At 27.5% G+C, this 22,604-nt stretch overlaps 1 protein-coding gene across 1 annotated transcript; it reads left to right on the top strand.

The window, feature by feature from the left end:
• Positions 1–63: 63 nt before the first annotated feature.
• Positions 64–20,146, top strand: LOC107452179 (NAP domain-containing protein SET; the record flags this gene model as incomplete). The annotated part of the gene is given in 7 exon segments (XM_016068498.3): positions 64–468; positions 2,691–2,880; positions 4,853–5,031; positions 6,367–6,461; positions 8,512–8,591; positions 11,230–11,304; positions 19,124–20,146. Coding segments are annotated over 7 exon segments (915 nt in total). The 3' UTR covers positions 19,162–20,146.
• Between the last annotated feature and the right edge of the window lie 2,458 nt (positions 20,147–22,604).

Here is a 22,604-nt window from a genome sequence, read left to right as displayed (position 1 = left end):
AACAATTGGAGGATAAATAGGAAAAGAACCAATCACATTACGCGTTTCAAAACTAAAACGTGTCCACTTTTTTGAACTACTGCGCATGCGGGAAATACTTCGAGCTCACAGTCGGCGAAATTAATCTTCCAGATTCGGTCGTGATAGTTTGTGTCGTGTACTTCAATTAAATTAATATAATCATTGTTTTCGTGTTTAAATTTTGTTGCAATGTCTGCGAGTGGAGCAACTCCAAAAAAGATGAAGAAAGTGGATGTTGGAGACAATGATGAAAGTAGAGATTATGATGCAGAAACACAGAAAGCATTAGAAGAAATCGACGCTTGTCAGAATGATATCGACGCTTTGAATGAAAAAGCCAGTGAAGAAATCCTGAAAGTTGAACAGAAATATAACAAATTAAGGAAGCCTTTCTTTGAAAAGCGAAATGAGCTGATCAGAAAAATCCCAAACTTTTGGGTGACCGCTGTATCCTTTTCTACCATTTTGTTTTAATGTAAGTACTATATGTTCTATGATAAAACATGGTTGTCGTTAATTTTAGGCCTAACATACATTTCGGCTGTAGGGCCACATGCTTTGTCCGGTGTACAATGACCGGCGTGTCAGTTAATGACAATTAATAATATAATGTGATAAATGTATTAGATATGTTTACTATTGGCGAAAACTAGTCTACGCTAGTGTTTTATTTGTTATTATAAGGCATGTGGGATTGTTTAGGTTAGACCGGCTCCTGCTGAGTTTGAGCGGGAGTTCGATATTCATTATTTTGTCTTTTAATATACAATTTGTTTTGATTGCTTACTAAAATGCAGTGTTAATTCATATTAATAAAGGAATGTTTTCGTGAGATTGACAATATATGGCAATTTCTCCGATTTTGATTAATGTTCTTGAGGTGGCGTCCATTTTGGGTATTGTCTTACCACACGTGCAGCATTATAATGTTGTGTTAATATCTGACGCATTTCATTTTTGTTCGGTAACATCAGTGAAGTTTTATTTATTTTTCGGTTAATAGTTAATAATTTTATCAAAGTTGCTAATTATAAATGTTTTTAATGTCTGCATTTTGAGAACATAATCTGAGTGTTTCTATTTGATTGAATATATCTACAAATATAAAGCTATTTATTGTTTATTGGTACTAATTTTTTAAATTGTTTATTATATTGTTAATTGAGTTATGTAATAATAGTTCAGAGACAAAGAATGACAATTGTAAATAGTGTCCTAAATCTCATATTTTATCATTTTAAATTGAATGTAAAAGCTTTACTATTATATTTCCCGCTGGTTAGAGCAATGCTCTAGGGGAGATTTCTGTATCTTCATCTGTAGCAGAATAATAGCCATATCTTGGCATCTTGTGGGCAAAGACCCACAGGATTCAAACAAAAGCATCAAAGAAAGAGACCATCTTGAAAAGGATAATTTGTAGCCATCTCTGGGCAAACATCTAAATTTAAAAAAAAAGAAGGAAGTTTTAAATCTATTTCGCATCTTGGTGATAGTAATTGATGCAACAGATCATGATGCAGATATATCCCCTGGGTTTGAAATAATTTTTTTACCTTTTTTCCAAATTTCTATAACTGGATACCATAATTTATTGCATTAATTGGTCATTTGGTTATTGCTACTCTTTTTAACCCTCATATGAATGATTGGTTTTCGCTTTATTTACATATGTATCAAATCACCAGATAGCTAACTTACCTTATGCAATATAGAGTATTTAATTATGATTGTTTTTAATATAAGGAAGTTGAATCAACTGAGCACCTGATTGTCGTAGTGAATTAAATTTGTTGATCAGTTATTCTGATCATTCTAATCTAGTGTCTACGAAAGAGCATTTAAAAATTTTTGCCTGTGTCATAATCTAAGTAGTTTCTCATTATTAAAACTAATCTTAATATCAGGGACTGTTAAATAGAAATTAAGGGTTTGTTATTAATCCCTTAGCAAACATTAACCATAAATTGTAGGGGAGAATGATTTACTATTAAAATTTAAGCTTAATAGTTACTTATAAGGTGTATTTGCATAGTTCAATATAGTGCAATGCAATGCCTTAAGTTAGCGTAGTTTTAATTGTATGATCTATTCTGTGAATGTTTTTGCATCATTTCCTATGTTTTGACTTGATTGTTGTGAGATCTCATATCATGACAACTCTGGTAACAGTATCTAGCAGATTTAAATATTGTAAAAGTCTTAAGAAAAAATTGTAAATTTACTGTAGTTAGTTATATTAGCAATTTTACTTGAATACAATAAGCATGTGACTGTTTTTTTTAATGGGTTTTCGTATTAGACTAATTACGTTTTAGAGTAATTCTTCATTAGACTGACGGTTCTGCATGTAAAAAGTCTTATTTTAACCTGCAGTCTTCACATAGCACAACCAGTTTTTCTATCTTATTAGATGGGGATTTGGTGTATCGGGGAGAAGAATTCTCCCAATCTTGCCCTTTTGCTAAACCGCCAGTGGGTTAAAGTATATAAATGATAGTATTTTAAATGAAACATGGAGGAGTTGATGATTGTTTAACCGTATATAAACAATTTCTAATGATTCAACTGGGAGAAATATCTGGCTTACTGGAAAAATTACAATATTTAGCTCGGAAATAGTATTTTACATTTTGTGTTCTGTTCTTTTCTTTAATATACCTGTGAAGTTTGTAAATCATCCACAAATCTCAGCCATTTTGGATGAGGAAGAAGAAGAGTGTCTTCATTTCTTAACCAAGCTTGAAGTTGAAGAATTTGAAGATATCAAATCAGGATATAGAATTAAATTCTATTTCGATGAGAATCCCTATTTTGAAAATGATGTCATTGTCAAAGAATTCCACCTCGGTTCATCAGGTATGTCCATACTATTTAATTTAATTCTATTCTAATTGTCCATTAAAAAAAATTGTTTGTAGTATAAAGAACATGTCTTTTGACACTAAAAACGCACCAATACGATCAGTTTTAATAATGATTTTATCAGTCATGTAAAAAAAATAATTTCCGACTGATTTTGAAGATATAAAATTTTACTGTAAGGATAGTTAGTTGTTAGCTATGATAGATAGGAAGCTTTTATAATTAAGCAGACTTAAAATTACCTGTGATAAATCATGTTCTTGAATTATTTAGTTATTAAACCCTTTCTTTTTACACTTACTGTCGAAACTTAAACTTAAGTATAGAAAATATTAAATCACTATAAATAAAAATATGTAAAATTGAAATTTTTCCAATCACTTTTGTGACTTTTTTTTAAATAACCAATTTTAGAATATTGAAAATAAAAATGCAAAAAGTATCTTAGTAGTTAACGTATTAGATAAAATTTCTATTTACTCTTAATTTAATTCCTCCTTCATTGAAACATAATTCACAGGGTTGGGTTTTTGCCGTCAAAAACTGGTTTTTGACATGGCAGTGGTAAAAACCGTCAAAAACTTACTGTTTTCTTTAATTTATGGCATATAGCGGACAATATATTTTCACTTGATTTGCAAGGAATTCAAAATTTTGCACTTCTTGATTGTTAGAAATAAGCAAACATACAAAAAAACTTGGAACTACAGTACAGAACCCGTTATCCGGAATTCAGAATACCGGAAAACCAAAAAACCGGAACGAAATTCGATAAATTTGATTATTTGATAAATTTGATGAATCGATAAATTTCCCCCCATTTTTTAAAAAGAAATTTTATTTCCTCATAAGATTTTAGGATTTTTCTTCCTTTTTTGAAAGATGTTTACCTTACCATAATTTTGGAAATAATCATTAGTGTATTACTTCATCGTTTTTTCTTCTTTTTAAGATTATTTCCAATTTTTTTTTTTTAAAGTTGGATTTATCAATAAAAAAATGGCTTTTTGTAGCGATTCAGAAAACCGGAAACATCAGTTATCCGGAATAACGATGATCCCGATCGTTCTGGATTATCGGTTCCCTACTGTATTAATAAATTCAAGAACCAAAAAGAAGAATTTAAAATTTGGCATTTCTTAAATATTAGAAATAAGCTAAACAAAACTTTCAAAACTTGTAACTACTAACAAACTCTAAGTCAGGAATGACTTGACATTCTTCAGTAAGGTAATATGCCAAACAAAATGATGCTTGGAAATGTTGAAAATTTTGCAGAGTATCCTAATATTTTACTTCAAATACTATGATTTGATATAATCATGTTGGAAAAGGGCAAAAATCTGTTCTTAAATATCTTTCAACTCTTTTTTTCTAATTTTATTGCCCAAAAATGAATTAATTTTAAATCATAAGCAGTTAAACTCAAATTAAAATACAGTTTTATCAAAACTATGGGTTTTTGACGTTCTGACAGAGGGGTTTTTGACATGACGGTAAAAACCATGGTATAAACTGGTAAAAACTTGCATGTGTCAAAAACTTGCCAACCATGATAACTCATTTAAGCACTTATATTTTTTATAAATAGTTCACCAATCAGTGGACTAATAATATATTAATATAATTCATATTAGTTTACTAGTATTGAAAATATTCATGTATAAGTTGGAGTGAAGGAAATTCTCAGAATAAATATTTACTATGAACCAAGTTTCTTTATGGATCAATATTTCTCTGTAACAGAACACAATGGAATCTTCTGTTCATATAAAACAGACTTTATTTCTAACAAATGATTCTAAATTCCCATAAATGCACATGGTGCTTCAATTAATAATCAATAGATACAGTTACAGTAATGTTCAATAGCAATGAACTTAAATAAGCAAATATAAATTAAATAAAAAAAAAAGATGAGTTCTTTAATTCTTAACAACAATAAACAATTCTCAATCTTATATAGGTGATCCTGCATCTCAGTCTACGATCATAAAATGGAAGGATGGAATGGACCTAACAAAAAAACATAAAGACAGACAAGCACAGTTAAAAAATAGCCGAAAAAGGGCGCATGAACAGCCAAGGACATTTTTCACATGGTATGCTGATCATGGTGACGCTTCTGCAGATGATATAGCTGAGGTAATGCGGCGGTTTTATTATTTTTTGGGTAAAAAATAACTTTAATGCTTTTAGAATTGTCATTAACATTGTTTATGTATTTTATAATGAGTTAATTTTTGCTAATAACTATGTAAAACTGGAAGTGTTTCTTTTTTTTTTTGTGCTCTGCAATACAATAGGAAATCAGAATTAACCTTACTTAAATTATGAATTAAAGAAATTATTAACCTTTATGGTAATTTAAAACACATGTCTAACTAAAAATAATGACATATTAATGTTTTTTTTTAGTAGATGTCTCTTTAATTAAATGTCTCTTTAACTAAATATCAATTTGTGTTTCATGCTCATGACGGCCTACTGATTTGATATTTCAGTTTTTTGAGACTGAAAAAGGAATTGTATATTTTATTTAGCTGCATATATTATGTGATACATATATATTTTTGTATTTATAACAGACACTGCTTATATGCATTGATGTTGTATTTTTTAATGGCATTTCATAAGATTTTATTAAGAGTTGAATTGCTTAGTTAAGAGTAGAATAAAAATTAAATTTTAATTTTAAAAAAAGAAATAAAAATTAGTATTTAAATTTATTTTATTACTTTATTTCATACAAATGTGATATATTAGTTTATAATTAATGTAAACAATGTAATTTATTTATAAACCATGACCTGATAAATAAATTTGTCATAGTTTCAATAACATTACAAAGCTAAAATTTCTAGTACAGAACAGGTTATAGAATTTTAGTTTTTAAAAAAAATTATTTTATGATTAATTACTAGAACTTTTAAGGGTTTCTTAGTTTCTTTTGATTTTTAATGGTTATAACCAGTTTCTGTCAACAAAAAGCCAGTCTTAGCTCGAGGTTAACATTCCAACAATTTTATACAAGTAAGAATTCCCGTTATACATATTTGTATATACTTCCTTTGTGTATTGTAATTACGTTTTATGATTGCTTTATTTTCAAAGTTCTTGTCATTAAAAAAAACCTTACCTTTAAAAAAAACCTAAGATGTAAGTGAAATTAGATTATTTATGGCATCCTTATAAATATGTTAAGGTCTCAATCATTAAATTTTGCCTTGAAACTCACTCATGAATGTCAACGTGTCATTTTTTTTTGCAATTCTCATGTATGTTTAAAATTACAATGGAAATTTTTAAGCTTTGCTATTTATAATATTAGCTAACTATTTGAGGTATTTTAGTGATTTTTTAAAAATATTTTTGAATGTTTCATATTGTGTGTAGGCTGACTCTTTAACAATGCTTGTTTAAGTTTCTTACTTAACTAGATCTGTGTATTGTATGTAGTATAATGATTGTGTTTTACAGGTAATTAAAGATGACATGTGGCCAAACCCTCTGCAATACTTTTTAGTTCCAGATATTGAAGTAGAGAATGGATTAGAGGGTGAAGATGAGGAAAGGTAGTTGTTCTGTTACTATCTTTTAATTAAAGCTTTTCTGAATAAAATTCTCAAGATATTATTTTTAGAAATCCAAAAAAAAGCTCCATGTTACAATTTTATATTATCACTAAACTCCTGTTGCGGGCATAGTTTGAGATACCCAGGGCTGATTGTGCTCCGGAAAAAATCCGGATTTTTCACTAGCAGTGATCCGGAAGTTTCCGGAGATCGAAGGTCCAGACGTTTCAAAAAATCATTGATTGCAGAAGTTTCCGAAAATCAAATTTTCAAAGGTGGAACTTAAAAACACAGTTTATTTTATTTGTTTGTAAGGGTGAGCCAGAGAGATACTTTATAAGCTTATATTCATGATTAATATTAATTTTTTATCAGTAAATAGTTGTTAAACTCAAGAAAGAAAGACATATTTGTAAATTTTAATTACTTCTCCAGGTATAGGTATGTGTAAATGGTATAGGTATGTGTAAAATTTTAAATATATTTTAAGTAAACTAAGAAAAAGGAGAAAAAAAAAACTTGTTTAAATTTTTTTCTAATTTTTCAATTTAAACTGTTTTTTTTTTTTTTTTTTTTTTAACTCAAGAAATTTTCCGGAATTTTGACTCGGGCTCACAATCACCCCTGGATACCAAATTTGTGAGTGATTATGTGTTACCTTGTATTTCAGAGAATAAGCTAAGAATTTTAAGACCAGTTTCAAAGCTTAGATTAAGGTTTTAACTTATAATTGGATCCACTAATTTAGAAAGTTCTCCTTTTGTCGAGCATTGGAAATAAGAAAACAATTTCAAAGGAAAACCAGAATTAAAATTACAATTTGAAAGAAAGGGTTGCCAATCCACAAAGAGCACCCAGAAAAGCAAGGAATTTAAAAATCACCTAAAATAACAAGGGAGATTGCAAACAATTTTGGGTTTTACTTTACAAACTCGGAAAATACTAGGAATTTTATTTTCCCCTTGTGACCACTCAAAGTGCCTTAGGATATTTAAGGATATTTCTGTTATACCAAACTGTTAAATTTACTGAAGCATTTGTTTTAACTATGTTAAGCTGTTCCTTATTTCTTTAAGTTTTTCCAGCAATTAAAACTATTACAGGGTGTGTAGTGTTTTTAAAAAGTGCTTATTTTCGTTTTTTAAAAGCCCTTAAAGTGCTTTTTTCATTGGGTGTCAAAAACAATGCCAATTTTTTTTTTTTTTTGACATGACGGTTAAAACAGGATAAAACCCTTATTTGTCAAAAGCTTCCCAACCCTTACTAATTATGTTTACTAGTTATGTTTTCTAATTACTTACTTTATGCTTACTAATTATGTTAAGTGCTGGAAAATATTTTTTTATTGCTTAAAAGGTGCTTATTTTTTGTTGAATAATTTGGCTACGCACCCTGTAATAGTTATCCTAATGTAGCTCAAACAAGAGTGCAGTGATAGCATATTTCCTCTTAATATATTTTGTCCAAACCTTCCAATGAGGTGACCAGATTCGAATCCGGTCACCTCATTGGAAGGTTAACGATCTATGCTCTGAGCCACCACAGCTCAGATAGTTTTTGTTTATGAATTATCGAATGCAACAGTCAAATTTTTTTAAAATTTATTTTTTTGCTTTAAATTCCAATATGTTTTATCACTATAATAATTTTAGTTGAGTGTATGAACTATACATATGTGTGTTAAATCTGTTGTAAAAATTATTGAATTTATTTAAAAAAATAAATATTTATTAATATTAAGCTGTGCACTGAGTAGTAAATTATTAGTGCTCGTGTCTTGAAAGATTTGTCATTTGGATTTCATTACTTTGAAATATATTTATGCCTGTTGTGTGCTTATTTTATGTTTTGAAAATAGTTTCCTTTGTCAAAGACTGCTACTTTTATTTTAATATAAATTAAGTAATCTATTGCTGATCATTAATTAAGTAATCTTTTTCTAACAGTGATATGTTTTAAAAAGCTTAGACATTTGTTAAGATTGTTTAATTTAGGTTGATTGCTTATGAAATAGATTTATAAAGAAGCTTAATTTTTAAAATTCTTTCAGTGAGGATGATGAAGTTGATGACTCAGTCGTAGTAGTTGAGGAAGAAGGTGATGGAGAAGATGAGGAGGATGAAGGAGAAGGTAAATTATATCCATGCTGAGTTTAGTTCTTGCATCAAATTTTATGCTTAACTATTATGGCTTACTGAATCTGTTTTTAAGAAATAAAGACCAAATAAGAATTTTTGTTAAGCTTAAATAACATTAAAAAACCCATGGAAGTAGATAACTAAAATTAAAAGTCTTGTGCGTGCACGCTACTTAGCTTATTTATTTTGTGATTATTTATAGAATAAAAAAAGATGACTGCAACTTTTCTGTTTTTGTAGCCTATTTAGTTTTACTACTGCCCAAGGCTTCATAATTTTGTAGTCCTGATTTAAAAAGTAATTGCCTTGTAAAGTTAAATTGAATTTTTGTTCCAGTTTCCTATAAGTTAATGTTAGCTAAAATCTCACTCTTCGATAGTTTAATGATCTTCAATTGCAGTTAATAAAGCTAGTTGAGATTAGAGTTTCGATTTTTTTTCCAATATAGAAAGGGTCTACTAGTTATGGATATGGTTACCAATTCTCAGATTTATTTTTGTCTAATCTGAAGACCTCAGACGGCTAAGATAGTCCTTCATGTGATTTCCTTAATGAGAGTATGAGATTGGAGAACTTGCTCATGATTTCCATATAGTCCTTTGAACTTTCCTTCAGATTGCTAATTTTGTAGTTCCAAAGTTAAGTTTATTATTAATTCCTGCTTATAATCAATCTTTCATTTTTACTATTTGGAGAAAAGTCTTAGGAGACAAAAATATTTAAGTGCTGGTCCTATGTAAGTACATGCATTGCCCTTTGACAAAGCATGTATGCTAAAGTAATATATAATTTTAATAATGATTAAACTATTTTTTTTCCATTTTTTTTTCTTAGTTGAATAACAGGTAGTTTCTTGCGATTCTATAAAGTTTCATGGTTTAAAGTGAAGAGATTTTCCTGAACAGAATTTTACATTCATCTGATAAGACTAATTCAGATTTATCAGGAAACCCACCGGACCGGGTATTGGTCAAGTTAAAAGATGACTGTATTTAGATTCTTCAGGAATGTTACCTGCGAAAGAATATTTAGCTAAATAACATGAATCTCACAGTTCCCTCTGGTCAGGGAAAACCTGGAGTTGTTAGGTTGGGAATACTCTAAAAAGTAGGAAATATTCCGCAAATTTGTTTAGAAAAACACCTGGAAAACTCTTACATCAGACCTGGAAAATAACCAGTCTCAGACTTGTCAGTAGCAATAATTAGTTATTGTGGTTAAAGTTAATTCAATCTTTATCTATTACAATTATTTGTTGCAAAAATTTCACATTTTGGTGAAACTTCCATGCTTCTATCCTTATTTATTCAGTGATATTTCTTAGCTCACAAAATCTAATATTTGACATTACAAATACAAAATCAAAATTGTCTGGTGAAAAATTGCATGGTATTCTGTTCTTGGTCTTAGACAAATTTTGAAGATGGACTGGGTAAACAAACTAGCTTCAGAAAAGTTTTTAAAGCAATAGGTTGGTTTATTATTTTGTAATTTTTAGGGTGTCCTATCCATATCTTTCCTATTGTTTTCAGTTAGTTTACAATTGTCCTATGCCAAGTAGTTTTGTTAGCCTCATTTTCTATTTTTTTGTGGGTTCCAATCAGAAACTTGATTTACTTCAAAAAATTTTTTAGATTTATGTTTAACATGACAGATTAATTTACTTTTAAGTTTTCTAATATCCAGATCAATCTTTTTTTCTTTTCGCTTATGTTATCCCAAGGTCACAAATTATAAGGCTTTTTGAATTTCTTAGATTAGCAGATCTGCCACAGGTTTCATTATTTAAACCTTTTTGGAAATTAGTCATTTTATGGAAAAATGGAATTTCAGGCATATGGAGTAACTATCTTATTCATTTATTAAATTGTCTCTCTCGTGTGATTTTTTAAAAATTATAATTTCAATCAACAATATAGTAATCATCTATAATTTTTTAATGATAAATTGAGAAATTATTTACCAGATTTCTTTTGAACAAAAATGTTAAGTGGTGTATTCACTGTTATCACTTTCAGATTATTGTTACCTTGCTTTCAAATTATTTGTTCTTAATGACTCAAATTGCAGATTTTAAATATATATTTCCATAAGGGGATATTAACTATTTAAGGGAGTATAAGCTAATTTTTAAATGAGATTTGTAAATATTTGTATACCTTAGGATTTAGAACTTTTACTGTGCATAGATAAAATAAAATATTTTTGACTTGGAAATTCTAATTGTCTAAAGATCTTTCTTAATTTCGGAGATGTGATGTGCGCAAAGATTAAATTTGTGAGATTCTTGCCTAAGCCCAGGTTTTTCTTTTTTGTTTTAAAAAAAATTGCTAGTCGGTACAGCTGGGAACCATTGGCTTAATTTATTGGAAAATATTCTCTACTTGCAGATTGTGGTAATACTCCATATTTTGACGGTTGGGAACCATAATCTATTTTAAAGAATGTTTTTTTCTTGTCTAATTTTGTAACTTACATTATTGTCTTTAATTAGAATTTAAGTTTTAAGTCTTTGCTTTTTGTTTTGCTCGCTGTACTTTCCTGCAGTTAATTTATTTTACATGATTTTGTAGTATTTTTATGGAAAAAAACCTTATAAGCTTAGCTGATGAATTTTCTTTTCTGTGTAGAGGAAGAAGTGGATGAAGAAGAAGTTTATGAAGAGGGAGAAGAGGAAGGAGGAGAAGGACTTGAAGAGGGTGAAGGTATGAATCCTTGAGCATGTCTGTGCAACGCTGCTTGTTTTCATCTGGACTTGATATTTCGCGAATTATATATATATAACCGCACAAGCATCACATTCGAACGTTAGATTTTTTTTGTCCTAGTTTATGTATATTCCATAGGTACATAATAAAATATTGTTTTTAAATACATAAATCGTGCAGTAATTCATTCAAGGTACACATTAAGACAATACAATTTAAATGCAATTTAATTCACTGACATTCACATATAGAATTAAAGCTTAAGATAATTTATATTAATTGACCTTTTTGTACATTGAGGGCTATGGTTAGTTTATTATTTAATTTTATATCTAATGCAAAAGTGAATTATAGGTCTTTTTTCTTAGCCATTCCTTAGTTCTCCTTTAAATGACTGTTTAAGATTAACAATACAATATGGTGAGGGAATTGCGTGGGTGGAAGCTGTGAGCATCTGTCTTGGGACTCTTCTAGCATTTATATCTTTGATACGGTTTGTTTTTAGAAAGTGTAGCCTGTCTTATTCATTAAAGGCAGGTGCATATGCTGAAAAGAAAACTTGTAAAAATTTAATTATCAATTTTACGACTTAATTATGGCACCTCATTAGGTATAGTTTAAATATTGCATTAACAAAAAAGTGTTATTTTTTTATAGAATAGCAGTCTTAATTATTTTAATGTAGTTATTACAGGGTTGCCACAGGTGACTAAAATGCAACTATTTTTGGCATGAGGTTACTATGGCAACTTTTTTTGTGTGTGCCTAAAAAGGCAACTATTTTCAGGAAAAGGAGACTATTGGGAGGGAAACTTTTCTGTACTTCTGGCAATGTTTTTTTTTTAAAAGCATGGCTTGGGTTGGAAATCTGCGCTATAGTTTCTCAACACACTGAACTTTTTTCTTAAAAAAATTTTGAATTGCAAATTTGAGTCTTCACTTATTTCGTTCAATCTGCACAGATTCCATTGTAGGTCTATTTACTTTCTCGATCGCCTTTTCAATGGTTACGAAATTCCGCATGATTTTTAAGAAGAAAAATTATAAAGCAATATTACGATGCGAATTTCGAATTTGACTAATCACTTTTCACAATATATATGTGTGAGTGTGTGTATATATATATATTTCTGGAAAATAGTGCTGGAACCTTAACGTTAATATAAAAATTATCACATTTGTCACCAGCTTGACTCAATGGATCATGGTATAGGACAAGTCATTAACATATTTTTGATGAATTTTTGTTCTTATTTAAGCAACTATTTTCATAGTTTTCGGCCACTATTTTCATGCTTTAGGCTACTAAATGCAACTATTTTGTTCATTTTTTTTCTGTGGCCACCCTGCATTATTATGTATTATAATCCCATTTCGAGAAAGTTTCATGGTCATTTTAAATCTTGTGTCACAAGGAACACCTCATGTGACATGCGTGGATCCCATGTTAAGTTCAGCATTGTGTTATGAATTGTAAATAAGTGAAGAAGATCTTCGATTATTGGTATAATTCATAGAATTGCCAAGGATGATTGCAAGATTAAAGATTTCATTTAGGTTTATTTATATAAAAAAAAATTAATGAATTCAGAACATAAGTCATCCATTTCCCAATATTGAGGGATGTGAAAATTTATTTGTATCTCAGTGCATTATCAGTGTTGAGAGGGAAGATCCTATTTGGGAATTGAGATTTTTGGGAAATCAACATTATAATCTGGAAATTTTTGGAATAGTAACAGCTTAATACAATAACTACTTTAATTATTTGGCATTGAAGTTAGTCTAGTGAGTGGCCACCCTCAAATGATACAAGTTAAATACATCGAATGAATTATAAGATGTGTTAAACATATAACCCAGCTCGGTTGGAAATTAATGAAATAATTGTAATATTTTCATAAAGTATTTTTAATTTAATAGTTCTTTGCCTTTCGTTGTAGGAGAAAATTCTTTTTTTTATAAACACTAATATAGAGAAGAATTTGTAAATTGCCAATTGGAATCATTTTTTCTTTTATTTTTAATTAAACTTTGATTAAGCTAATTCTTTGCTTAAAATTTTAGTGAAGACCATTTTGTGTTACTAACTTTTAATTCATAGTTATTTAAAAGGCTAGGACTTTTAAATTCTTAAGTTCATTGAGCAAAGCATAATGCTTCTATTTGCATCAATCTTCCTTTTTTTTTTTTTTTTTTTTTTTTTTTTTTGAAAAGCAAGAGTGGGAAAATAATAATAAAGGTGTTCCTTGTTAAAAACTTTTAGAAGACTTGTTAATTGTTATAATTTTTATTCTTAGATATAACTTCAGTCAAATGAATCTACTAAATTTTAAGGTTGGAAGTACTTTTAAGTTCTTTCCATTATGCATATTTTGTAGTTATAAATAACGTAGAGCAGGTTTTAATCTTTATTACAACCTTGAAACTTCATTAGTAGAATGCTGCGTTCATTAGAGCAATGAATTAAATGAAATAAAAAATATCAAGTAATTGGTAATTAAGAAAATTTCATTTATATGAACTAAAAATATATATCATTGCAATTTCATTCATAAGGAAATTTTATTCATATTTCTCTTGAACATAAAGTAGAATCAATTTTTTTTTTGTCCTAATAGGACGTTTCTGTTGGTTTAAAGCCTTTGTTTAATAGCAAATTCTTAAGCTTGTTTTTATGTAGAATTGGTTAAACTAGTGTAATAATGCTACTAATTATAGTATTGTTTTACATTGAAATACTATTTTTATGTTCTATCAGTGAAGCTTAGCTTATATTTAATAATATTAAAAAACTTGATAGGAACTGAAGAACCAGGAGTGTAGGACTTCAATTCTTTCATTGAGCTGTAGAAAAGAAATTCTTCCGATTTTTAGAAAGAAAAATTAATATTGAGAAAGAACAAGATAATTTCAAGAGCTGTAAATAATTAAAAACTCAAGTTTCAGCTGAAACATTTTTTGTATCATGTGATTAACAATGCTTTCCTGTTATTAAAGCATTGGGTAGAGAATAGTCCCTTTTTCTTGAACTAACAACTTTTATTTATTCAGTTGTAATATATTTTTTCCCTGAAAATATTGAGCCAATTTTATTTTAAAAATTTTGTGAGTAAAAAAATCTAAATTAAGTTTTGCCTACTTGGCATTACATATTTATATTAGAACAAATTACTTTTTAAAATTAATTTGAAGTTTCTGATAACACTTGGGGCAGATCCTTCTTATTTTAAAAATTAGTCTTAAGATTTTCACAGCTATCATACCTGAGGTGAACCTCCATGATCTTTTCTTTCTTAGAGATCAAATTTAGTTCATAATAGGTTATAATTTTCTTAATTTCAGTTAATATTTGGCATTTTTAATTGTATTAAATTATGCAAGTTACAACACTGAATATATTTTTAGAAACAACACTTGCCATGATTTTTCTATGAAAATACTACAGTTGTAAATAATGTTGGGAGTTAAATTACATAGTTCTAAGTTGAGGATTTTGGTTTGTATTTCTGATGAAGTAGTTTGTCTCCAACAGTGTTGAACCCCTTATGGTTCATATAAATTTTGATAAAGTTATCTGGTATCTGTATGATGCATAATAAACTTATAAGATGCCCATTATGTTACCTACATGATTAAAAACTTTTTTGATATAGATATAAATTATGGAATTGAAATTTTCTCAAATTTATTTAATTTAATTAAGTGACATATTAAACTAGAACTGTTGTACTCTGCAGTAGAAATTCTTGACACTATCTAACACAGATTTAAACTTTTAAAAATTTTCACGTATTCCTTGGTAAATATTGATATTATTAATTAAGAAAATATTTTTAATTTATACTTGCATAATAGGAGTTAAAGATTTAAGATTACATTTAATTTAACTTGTGAAGAAATTTCTTAAAATACATTTGTTCAAAATCAGCTAAAATATCACTCTCATACTTATGTATTTATAATAAACATCTTATTACATAAAGATTAAGGTTATTCTAGAGCTCAGAAATTATTTTCAGTGATGCATGGAATTCATTTGCATATCTTCTTAATTAACTTATCAAATTAGCTAATTTTGGATTTGGAATTAATGTACTTTTTCCATAATTCTATTAAACATAAGCTCAAAATAGTTCAAATGTGATCGTGGACAGTTATAATAATCATTTGTGTAATATTTTTGTTCACACTAATTATAAATATTTGTTAAAGTATTTTTCATGCGATAGAAAACTTAGTTTAGTTTTTTTTTTTAACTTGTGGGGCTTAACTTTTCACCAGTTTAAGTCTGGATTTGAGCAAATAATTTATAATTTTCTGAATTATTTGGAATCTACTCTAGCCTCGTTATAAACCCAAAAAAATTTAGATAATTGAACAATTATGGGAGAAAGTTTCTGTGAACATAGTAGACTAGTATAGTCTTAAGTTTAGAATGCAGAAATTTATATTGGATTGGATACAATTATAAAAACCAGTTTAAATAGTACATTTATGTGAAATACATGCTTGAAATCATGGGAGTTACATCATCCCATCCTTTGAAAGGAAGCAAAATTAAAATATGCAGTTTCATAAGTTTTCTAAATTTCATTCAGAATTTTTTTTCTTTCCTATAGCTAAGTAGTCTGACTAGTTTTCATACAGTTTACAAATTTCAACGTTTTACTTAGCTGAATTAAAAACAAAAATTAATAATGTGAAGTTTAAGATATTAATAATGTAAATTAAAAATTAATGTAAAGATTAAGTATGCCTTAAGTTTAGTTAAGTCAGCCTTTTGGCTTGTTACCTGATTAGCCATAAATATTTATAATTAAGAGTAACAAGAAATAATTTTGTTGGCATGGGACAAAATGCTAAATTGGGAAGTTTCTTCTATCTTGCTTTTATCAATATTCACTTTTTTATATACTTTTTCGCATAATGCTGCTTTTTTTTTTCTTTTCATTTCCATCATTAACTTAATTCTTAAATTGCTAAGATCTGATATGTTGAACTGGGGTACCGTCTTAAATTGTACAAAAAGTTATATTGAAATATCTTTTATTTTCTATCAGATGTGTTTCAGAATTTTTTAGTACCTTAGATTAATATAAAAATAAAAACAAGTTTACCTATAATGAAGTTTTATAAGGGTGATTTGGTGCTCAAATTCTCAATTTTTAGATTGTGAAATAAAGTTTTATACTATGGAGATCATTTGTTTTAAAAGTTTAAATTTAAATCTTCAAACAATTTATTAAAATACTTTTAAAATCCAGTTAACAATTTACCAACCAATAACTATTAAAAATTCAATTAGGGGTCATTTACAAATTCATTTTTTTTAAATAAAATGTTAGCTATGTTTAAAGTCAGTGAGACTCTTAATTAAAAATATAAGAAATTGCAATTTTCAACTAAATACTGAAGCTTCAGAGAGTAAGAATTTGTTCTTATTTTAAGATCATTAAGGATATTTTAAACAACAGAAAAGTCAAATTTAAAAAAAAAAAAAAAATACTGAATATGTTTGAATAAAAGATAGATTAATTTATTATTAAGTTAAAAATCTTGTGAACATATTTCTTAAGTTTTTATTGCAGCACTAAGTTCAGTTTTGTGTCCTAAACTGATATGGTGGCATGTCTGAATATTTATTCTTAGCTCTTTTATTTTAATGAAACCATGGTTTTTACAGCCACCAGTCCAGTGTTTTCAGTAAAACTTAAATTTGCAAAAAAAATGACAAAAAATGTAGAAATATGCTTTGTAAACATAAACAATTAAAATTTTTTTCTCAATTCTGATTGTAACCACATATTTATTTGATTTTACATTAAATAAAATTACTTTTTTGTATAATAGGAATATATATTCTCAAAAATATATGTAACATATTTGTTATTGAATGGTTTAATGATTTTCAGATTTAACTTGCTCTAATACGGTATTTTACTCGCTTTAAAATAAACTGCATTTATGTCCTTTTTAGTATGAGATATTTGTGCTAATCATATTTTCTTTCACAAAGCATAGAGTGCTTCACAAGCAGTAGTATTTAATAGTATCTAATATTCCTTAATATTAGTAGAAGTGTTATCTAATATTACTGAAGCATATTTATTTTTGTTAATTTTGCACTATGATTTTGTTAATTTTGCACTATATGTAGATTATTTTTCCTAATTTAGTCATTTTTGTTAATTAAAAGGTTTTTCTTTTCTTCGAGAAAACTTAATGTCTTGTCAAAGCATTCATACTCTCCCCTGCTACCAAAAATAAATAAATCACTAACCTCCTTGTTTGTATTTGTCAGAGGAATATTTCAGTGAAGCATATACATATTTTCGAATTTTGAGCACAATTTTAATTCTCAAAAAGTGGATTTATTTTTTATATAATAAATTAAAGTAATTAAAAAAAAAGTAAAGCATTTCCGCTGAAGGAGGGTTATGTATGTTAAAGCGACGCAATTTCACCTTTGTTGTGGTAGAATTTAATGTGACAATTAAAGGAGACAGCAAAGAATTAAATGCTTTGTTCATATTTGAATAAAACATCTTTGCAAGCATTTACATACAGAATATGGCAAAAAAAAGTTCTAAAGTTATTGCTTCATAAAATAAAAGGTAACTAATTTATTTTTAGTTTGTTCTTCTTTTAGCCGACCAATTCAATTATAAAATATTTATATGTTAGTTAACTTATTGCTTTTTTGTTATATCCAGCAAAAGATCTGCTATTTAATAGTTACTTAAGCAAGGAAAACGACATCGCTTAATTGTTGGCTTTATGTGCCTTGGCAACCCGTTCCAAACAACACAAAAGTTTAAAACTATCCAAAGCAATTGCTTCGGCGTAAATGATAATAGATTAAAGGTTATAAGGTTTAATAGATTAAAGTTTGCGGTCCATTGTTGAAAATTTCAATTGCAAAAGGTGGCTACTTGGAAACCAAGTGAATTTATTTATCAGTTAAAGTCTACTCTTATTATTTATTCTTTAATGAAGTTCTATCAAATATTTTTTATCTGGTATTTTTTTTAACCCACCCTGTTAAAAATATATATATATATTAATATACTTGCCATTTTCTCCTGATCAGCTGGTTTAACATAAATTATCTTAATTTTTGTGCATTTTAGAAAATGCCTTAAGTTTCTTTAAAAAAAATTCGTATTCAATTAGAATTTTTACAAAATTTATTGCTTGCTTGAATATTAACTTGATAAGTATTACTAATACATAACAAAGTGAGTGATAATCAGGGGTAATGAGTTGAAAGTTTTTTTTCGTTCTAAAATTTTTAGCTTATTTTCATTTAGGTTTCCCTTTTTGAATTAATTAAAAAGTATTTTTAACAATCAATAATAAATTACTTGTTTATTACTATTCAAAATTATCAGTTAATATTATAAAAAAAATTTCAAAATCAAATTTGTTTAATGTCAGTCATGAATGGAAAATATTGCAAACCATTTATAGTTATTGATGTAATTAAGTTTTTGTATTTTGTTGACATTAAAAATACTTCAAATTTATGTAAAATATTTAGTAAATTATGCAACAGCTATCATGAAATGTATTATAAAATCTACTGGATTTTTTTCTATCTGTGTTGGCACCTATGTGTTTATATTTATTTATTTATTTTATTTTATTGTAATCTAGCTCTTTGCTCAGCCTAGTCAAGTTAGTCTAATCTAGCATTTGTTTAGTCATTTAAGCAGGTTCTCCTAAATGTGTGAAGAAATTTGAAATCTTTGAATTTTCAAGTTATCACTATTTTATTCTATGTTTTTAAATGCGTTCTCTTCCTTTTATCTAGGTGAAATAGAACCAGATGGTGGAGACGGAGAAGAATAGAAGAAGAAAATGATTGTACAGTTGCCACCACACAGCACTGTTCATCACATTTTGTAGTCTTGGGGCCACACAAGTTTTTTGTTCATCTTTTTCCTCAATTAACATATTAGGCTGGGATAAAACTATTTCAAAATTATAATCTTAATATCGATTTCCACTATTTAATTGATTATTTTTCAAATTAGGAGTTTTCAATCATTAATTCCAAATTTTATCTTACGACATTTAACTATAATACATAGTTTCCTTCGTAGCTGATAAATCCCTGTTAAAATTTTGATTTAAAATTGTTTCTGGGGTTATGAAATTATTAAACCTTTTTTTTCCCCCCTTCATGCATGGAGAATTTTACAATAGTTTGACACTATTCATCATTCAAAGGCACTCAACATGTAAATATTTTAAGTGATCTACCAAAGTATCGACTATTAGTGCCCGGTTCGTTAACCACTTTTTTGGGTGTTCATAAATTCATGTCCAAATGTTAATTCCCATCAAAAATATCTTTTTTGAAACATAAATACAGAGTTTTAGCTATTGTATTATATGACCATTGAAAGCTGTTTATATTCGTGTTGTCTCATATGCAATTTTAATGAGTTTTTCTTTCTTTTTTTTTGTTCTTTGCTGGTGTTTTATTTGTTTTTATGTGTGGTCGATTCATTTATCATATGAAGGTGGCAAAATTTTTCATCAAAGATCTATGCAAAAAGAAAAAAAAAAAAAAACCGTAATNAAAGAAAAAAAAAAAACGTTATTCATGTTTCTATAATCCATGCATGAAGTTTCCTGAAAACAATATTGCACTATTAATCAGATGCTTTATTATTTTGCTGGATGTGGTTTGTACATTGTAAACACATGTTCATAGGAGGTTGTCTGCATTTTCATGAGAGAGCTGGTTCGTGAAGAAAAACTGTCAATCTAAAATTGGCTGTAACATGTAAACATTTGTCAGTTCATAGTAAAATTTGTAAAACCTTTACCTCTTGTTGTTTATTCTTTCATTGATAAATGATTATAAAAATATATTTTACATAATTTAATAAGTTACATTTAACAGTTATAAGTAAAGTTATTAAATTGTAGCTGTGTTTAAATTGAAAATAAATGTTTTTATTACGCACAACATTCAATTTTTGACTTAGTGTCAGTTTTCCGTAAAATATTAGTTTCTGGTGCTTGTTTTATTAATAAACTGTTGTACCGATTTTAATTCACAAATGAAAAAAGAAATGCACCAAAGCATTGTTAATAAAATTCTCATTGTGTTCTTTTTTTATTTTTTTCCATTTTTTAATTATTTATTTTTTGAATTGCTCAAAATTGTCAATAAAAATAACCTCACTACTAGATTGTTTCTACAATTATCTTTAATCTTTCTTCCTCTTTCATCTATAATCTTTATCTTCTATAATCTTCATCTTTCAAAATGTATAAAAAAAACTAATCTAAAACGTTAAAATATATTGTTTGATAAAGATTGAGATCAGTTGTTCGCACTTTTTTCCATGTGACTTTTTATGACACAATTTTTATCTATTTTCTTGAAAACAAATTTTATTATTTGGAGCTTTTGCCTTTTAAATTTTTAAAAATTAAACCTTGAAATTTTTAAATCAAATTTAAAACTTTTCATTTTTGTCTTTCTTTTCATTAAATTTATTTTTTCTTTAGTGGTGTAATCACACATATATTTAGTCAAATCTTATTCAGTCTATGATAAAAAAAAATTTCTAAAGCTTTTTTATCTGACCCGTTGATGTATTTTATTATTTTTGAATGCATCATTAGTATAAAAAATTTTCTATATGAATTGATAATTATTAAATTTTGATAAAATTTTATTAACCTTGGTATAAATTATTTAGTATTGCCTATCTAGTATTAAATTAGATGCTTTACATTCAATGATATACAATGATGCACATAAAATATTAATTATTTTTCAGGCTTATTTTTTGTGAAATTAAGTTAAAAACTTTGTTTCATAAAGCAAAAATCTTGTTTATTTCTCATGCGTTAGTAACATTTTAATTCTTTTCTGAGTAAATACTATACCTAACTTTTTATCTTGTGCTATGCGTTTTGAATAAAAGTTCTATTTTTAAAAGTTTTATAGTTATTAAAAGTTCTATTAATCCATTCTGCTTCCACTTACGCATAAAAAATTAGTTCGTTACATGTTTGCTGTAATTTTGTACGACATCTAAACTATTATGGCATTTCGAAATTGAATCTTAATGCAGTTTATTCAAGTCCAGTAGAGTATGCTACACATCAATACATTTTTCATCTTTAGAAGTACTTTTATGAAGGATACTTCTATGTTTATAATAAAAAAAAGTTCCTGTTGTCTGTCATAAGTTAACATTAACCATAACCTTATTTTCTACTTTGCGTTTTGCAGGGCTCGTGGTTGCCTTGATATTACTGAATTTTCTGAGGAAAAATATTTAGTCCCAATTTTTATCATTTTTTTTGTGTCTACAGATTATCTCGTTTTCTAGGAATACAGATGTAGATTTTTTTAAAATAGTATTTGATTTAAAGAATCGGAAGATTTGAATTTTTTATTTCTACATTTTTTTATTTGATAATGTTGATGAAAATCAAAAAATTTGATTGAACTATGAGACCGTCCACTAATTATATGCACAATTTATACAAATATCCGTACTCCCCAAATTCATTGTTTCAACCTTTTTAAAAATAAAATCCAGTTTTATGAATTTTTTTTTTTTACTGTACCAAATTTTTATTGTATGAATTCAGGGGTCACACACTTATTATTTTTAATTTATGCAGTCTTGTAGGGTGAAAATCCCCTAAATGACTTTTTTTTTTCTTTACAAAATTATTAAATAGTATATTTACTGTGTTTTGTTACATAGTTATTAAAATTTTTTTGCAATGATAATTATTTATATTTTGTGCCATCACAGCAGGGCTGATTGTGCTCCGGAAAAAATCCGGATTTTTCACTAACAGTGATCCGGAAGTTTCCGGATATCGAAGGTCCATACGTTTCAAAAAATCGTTGTTCACAGAAGTTTCCGGAAATCAAATTTTCAAAGGCGGAACTTAAAAACACAGTTTATTTTATTTGTTTGTAAGGGAGGGCCAGAGAGATACCTTATAAGCTTATATTCATGATTAATATTAATTTTTTATCAGTTAATAGTTATTATAATCATAAACTCAAGAAAGAAAGACATATTTGTAAATTTTAACTACTACTCCGGGTCATCGTAGGTATGTATAAATGGTATAGGTATGTGTAAAATTTTATATATATTTTAAGTAAACTAAGAAATACTGAGATAAAGGAAAAAAAGTCTTGTTTAAAATTTTTTCTACTTTTTTAATTTAAACCGTTTTTTTTTTTTTTTAACTTAAGAAATTTTCCGGAATTTTGACTTGGACTCACAATCACCCCTGAT

The sequence above is a fragment of the Parasteatoda tepidariorum genome, chromosome 10 (genome assembly GCF_043381705.1).
Source record: "Parasteatoda tepidariorum isolate YZ-2023 chromosome 10, CAS_Ptep_4.0, whole genome shotgun sequence".
Lineage (NCBI taxonomy): Eukaryota > Metazoa > Arthropoda > Arachnida > Araneae > Theridiidae > Parasteatoda > Parasteatoda tepidariorum.
Note: the sequence above shows the minus strand (reverse complement) of the source record. Positions and strands in the feature narration are given on the sequence as shown.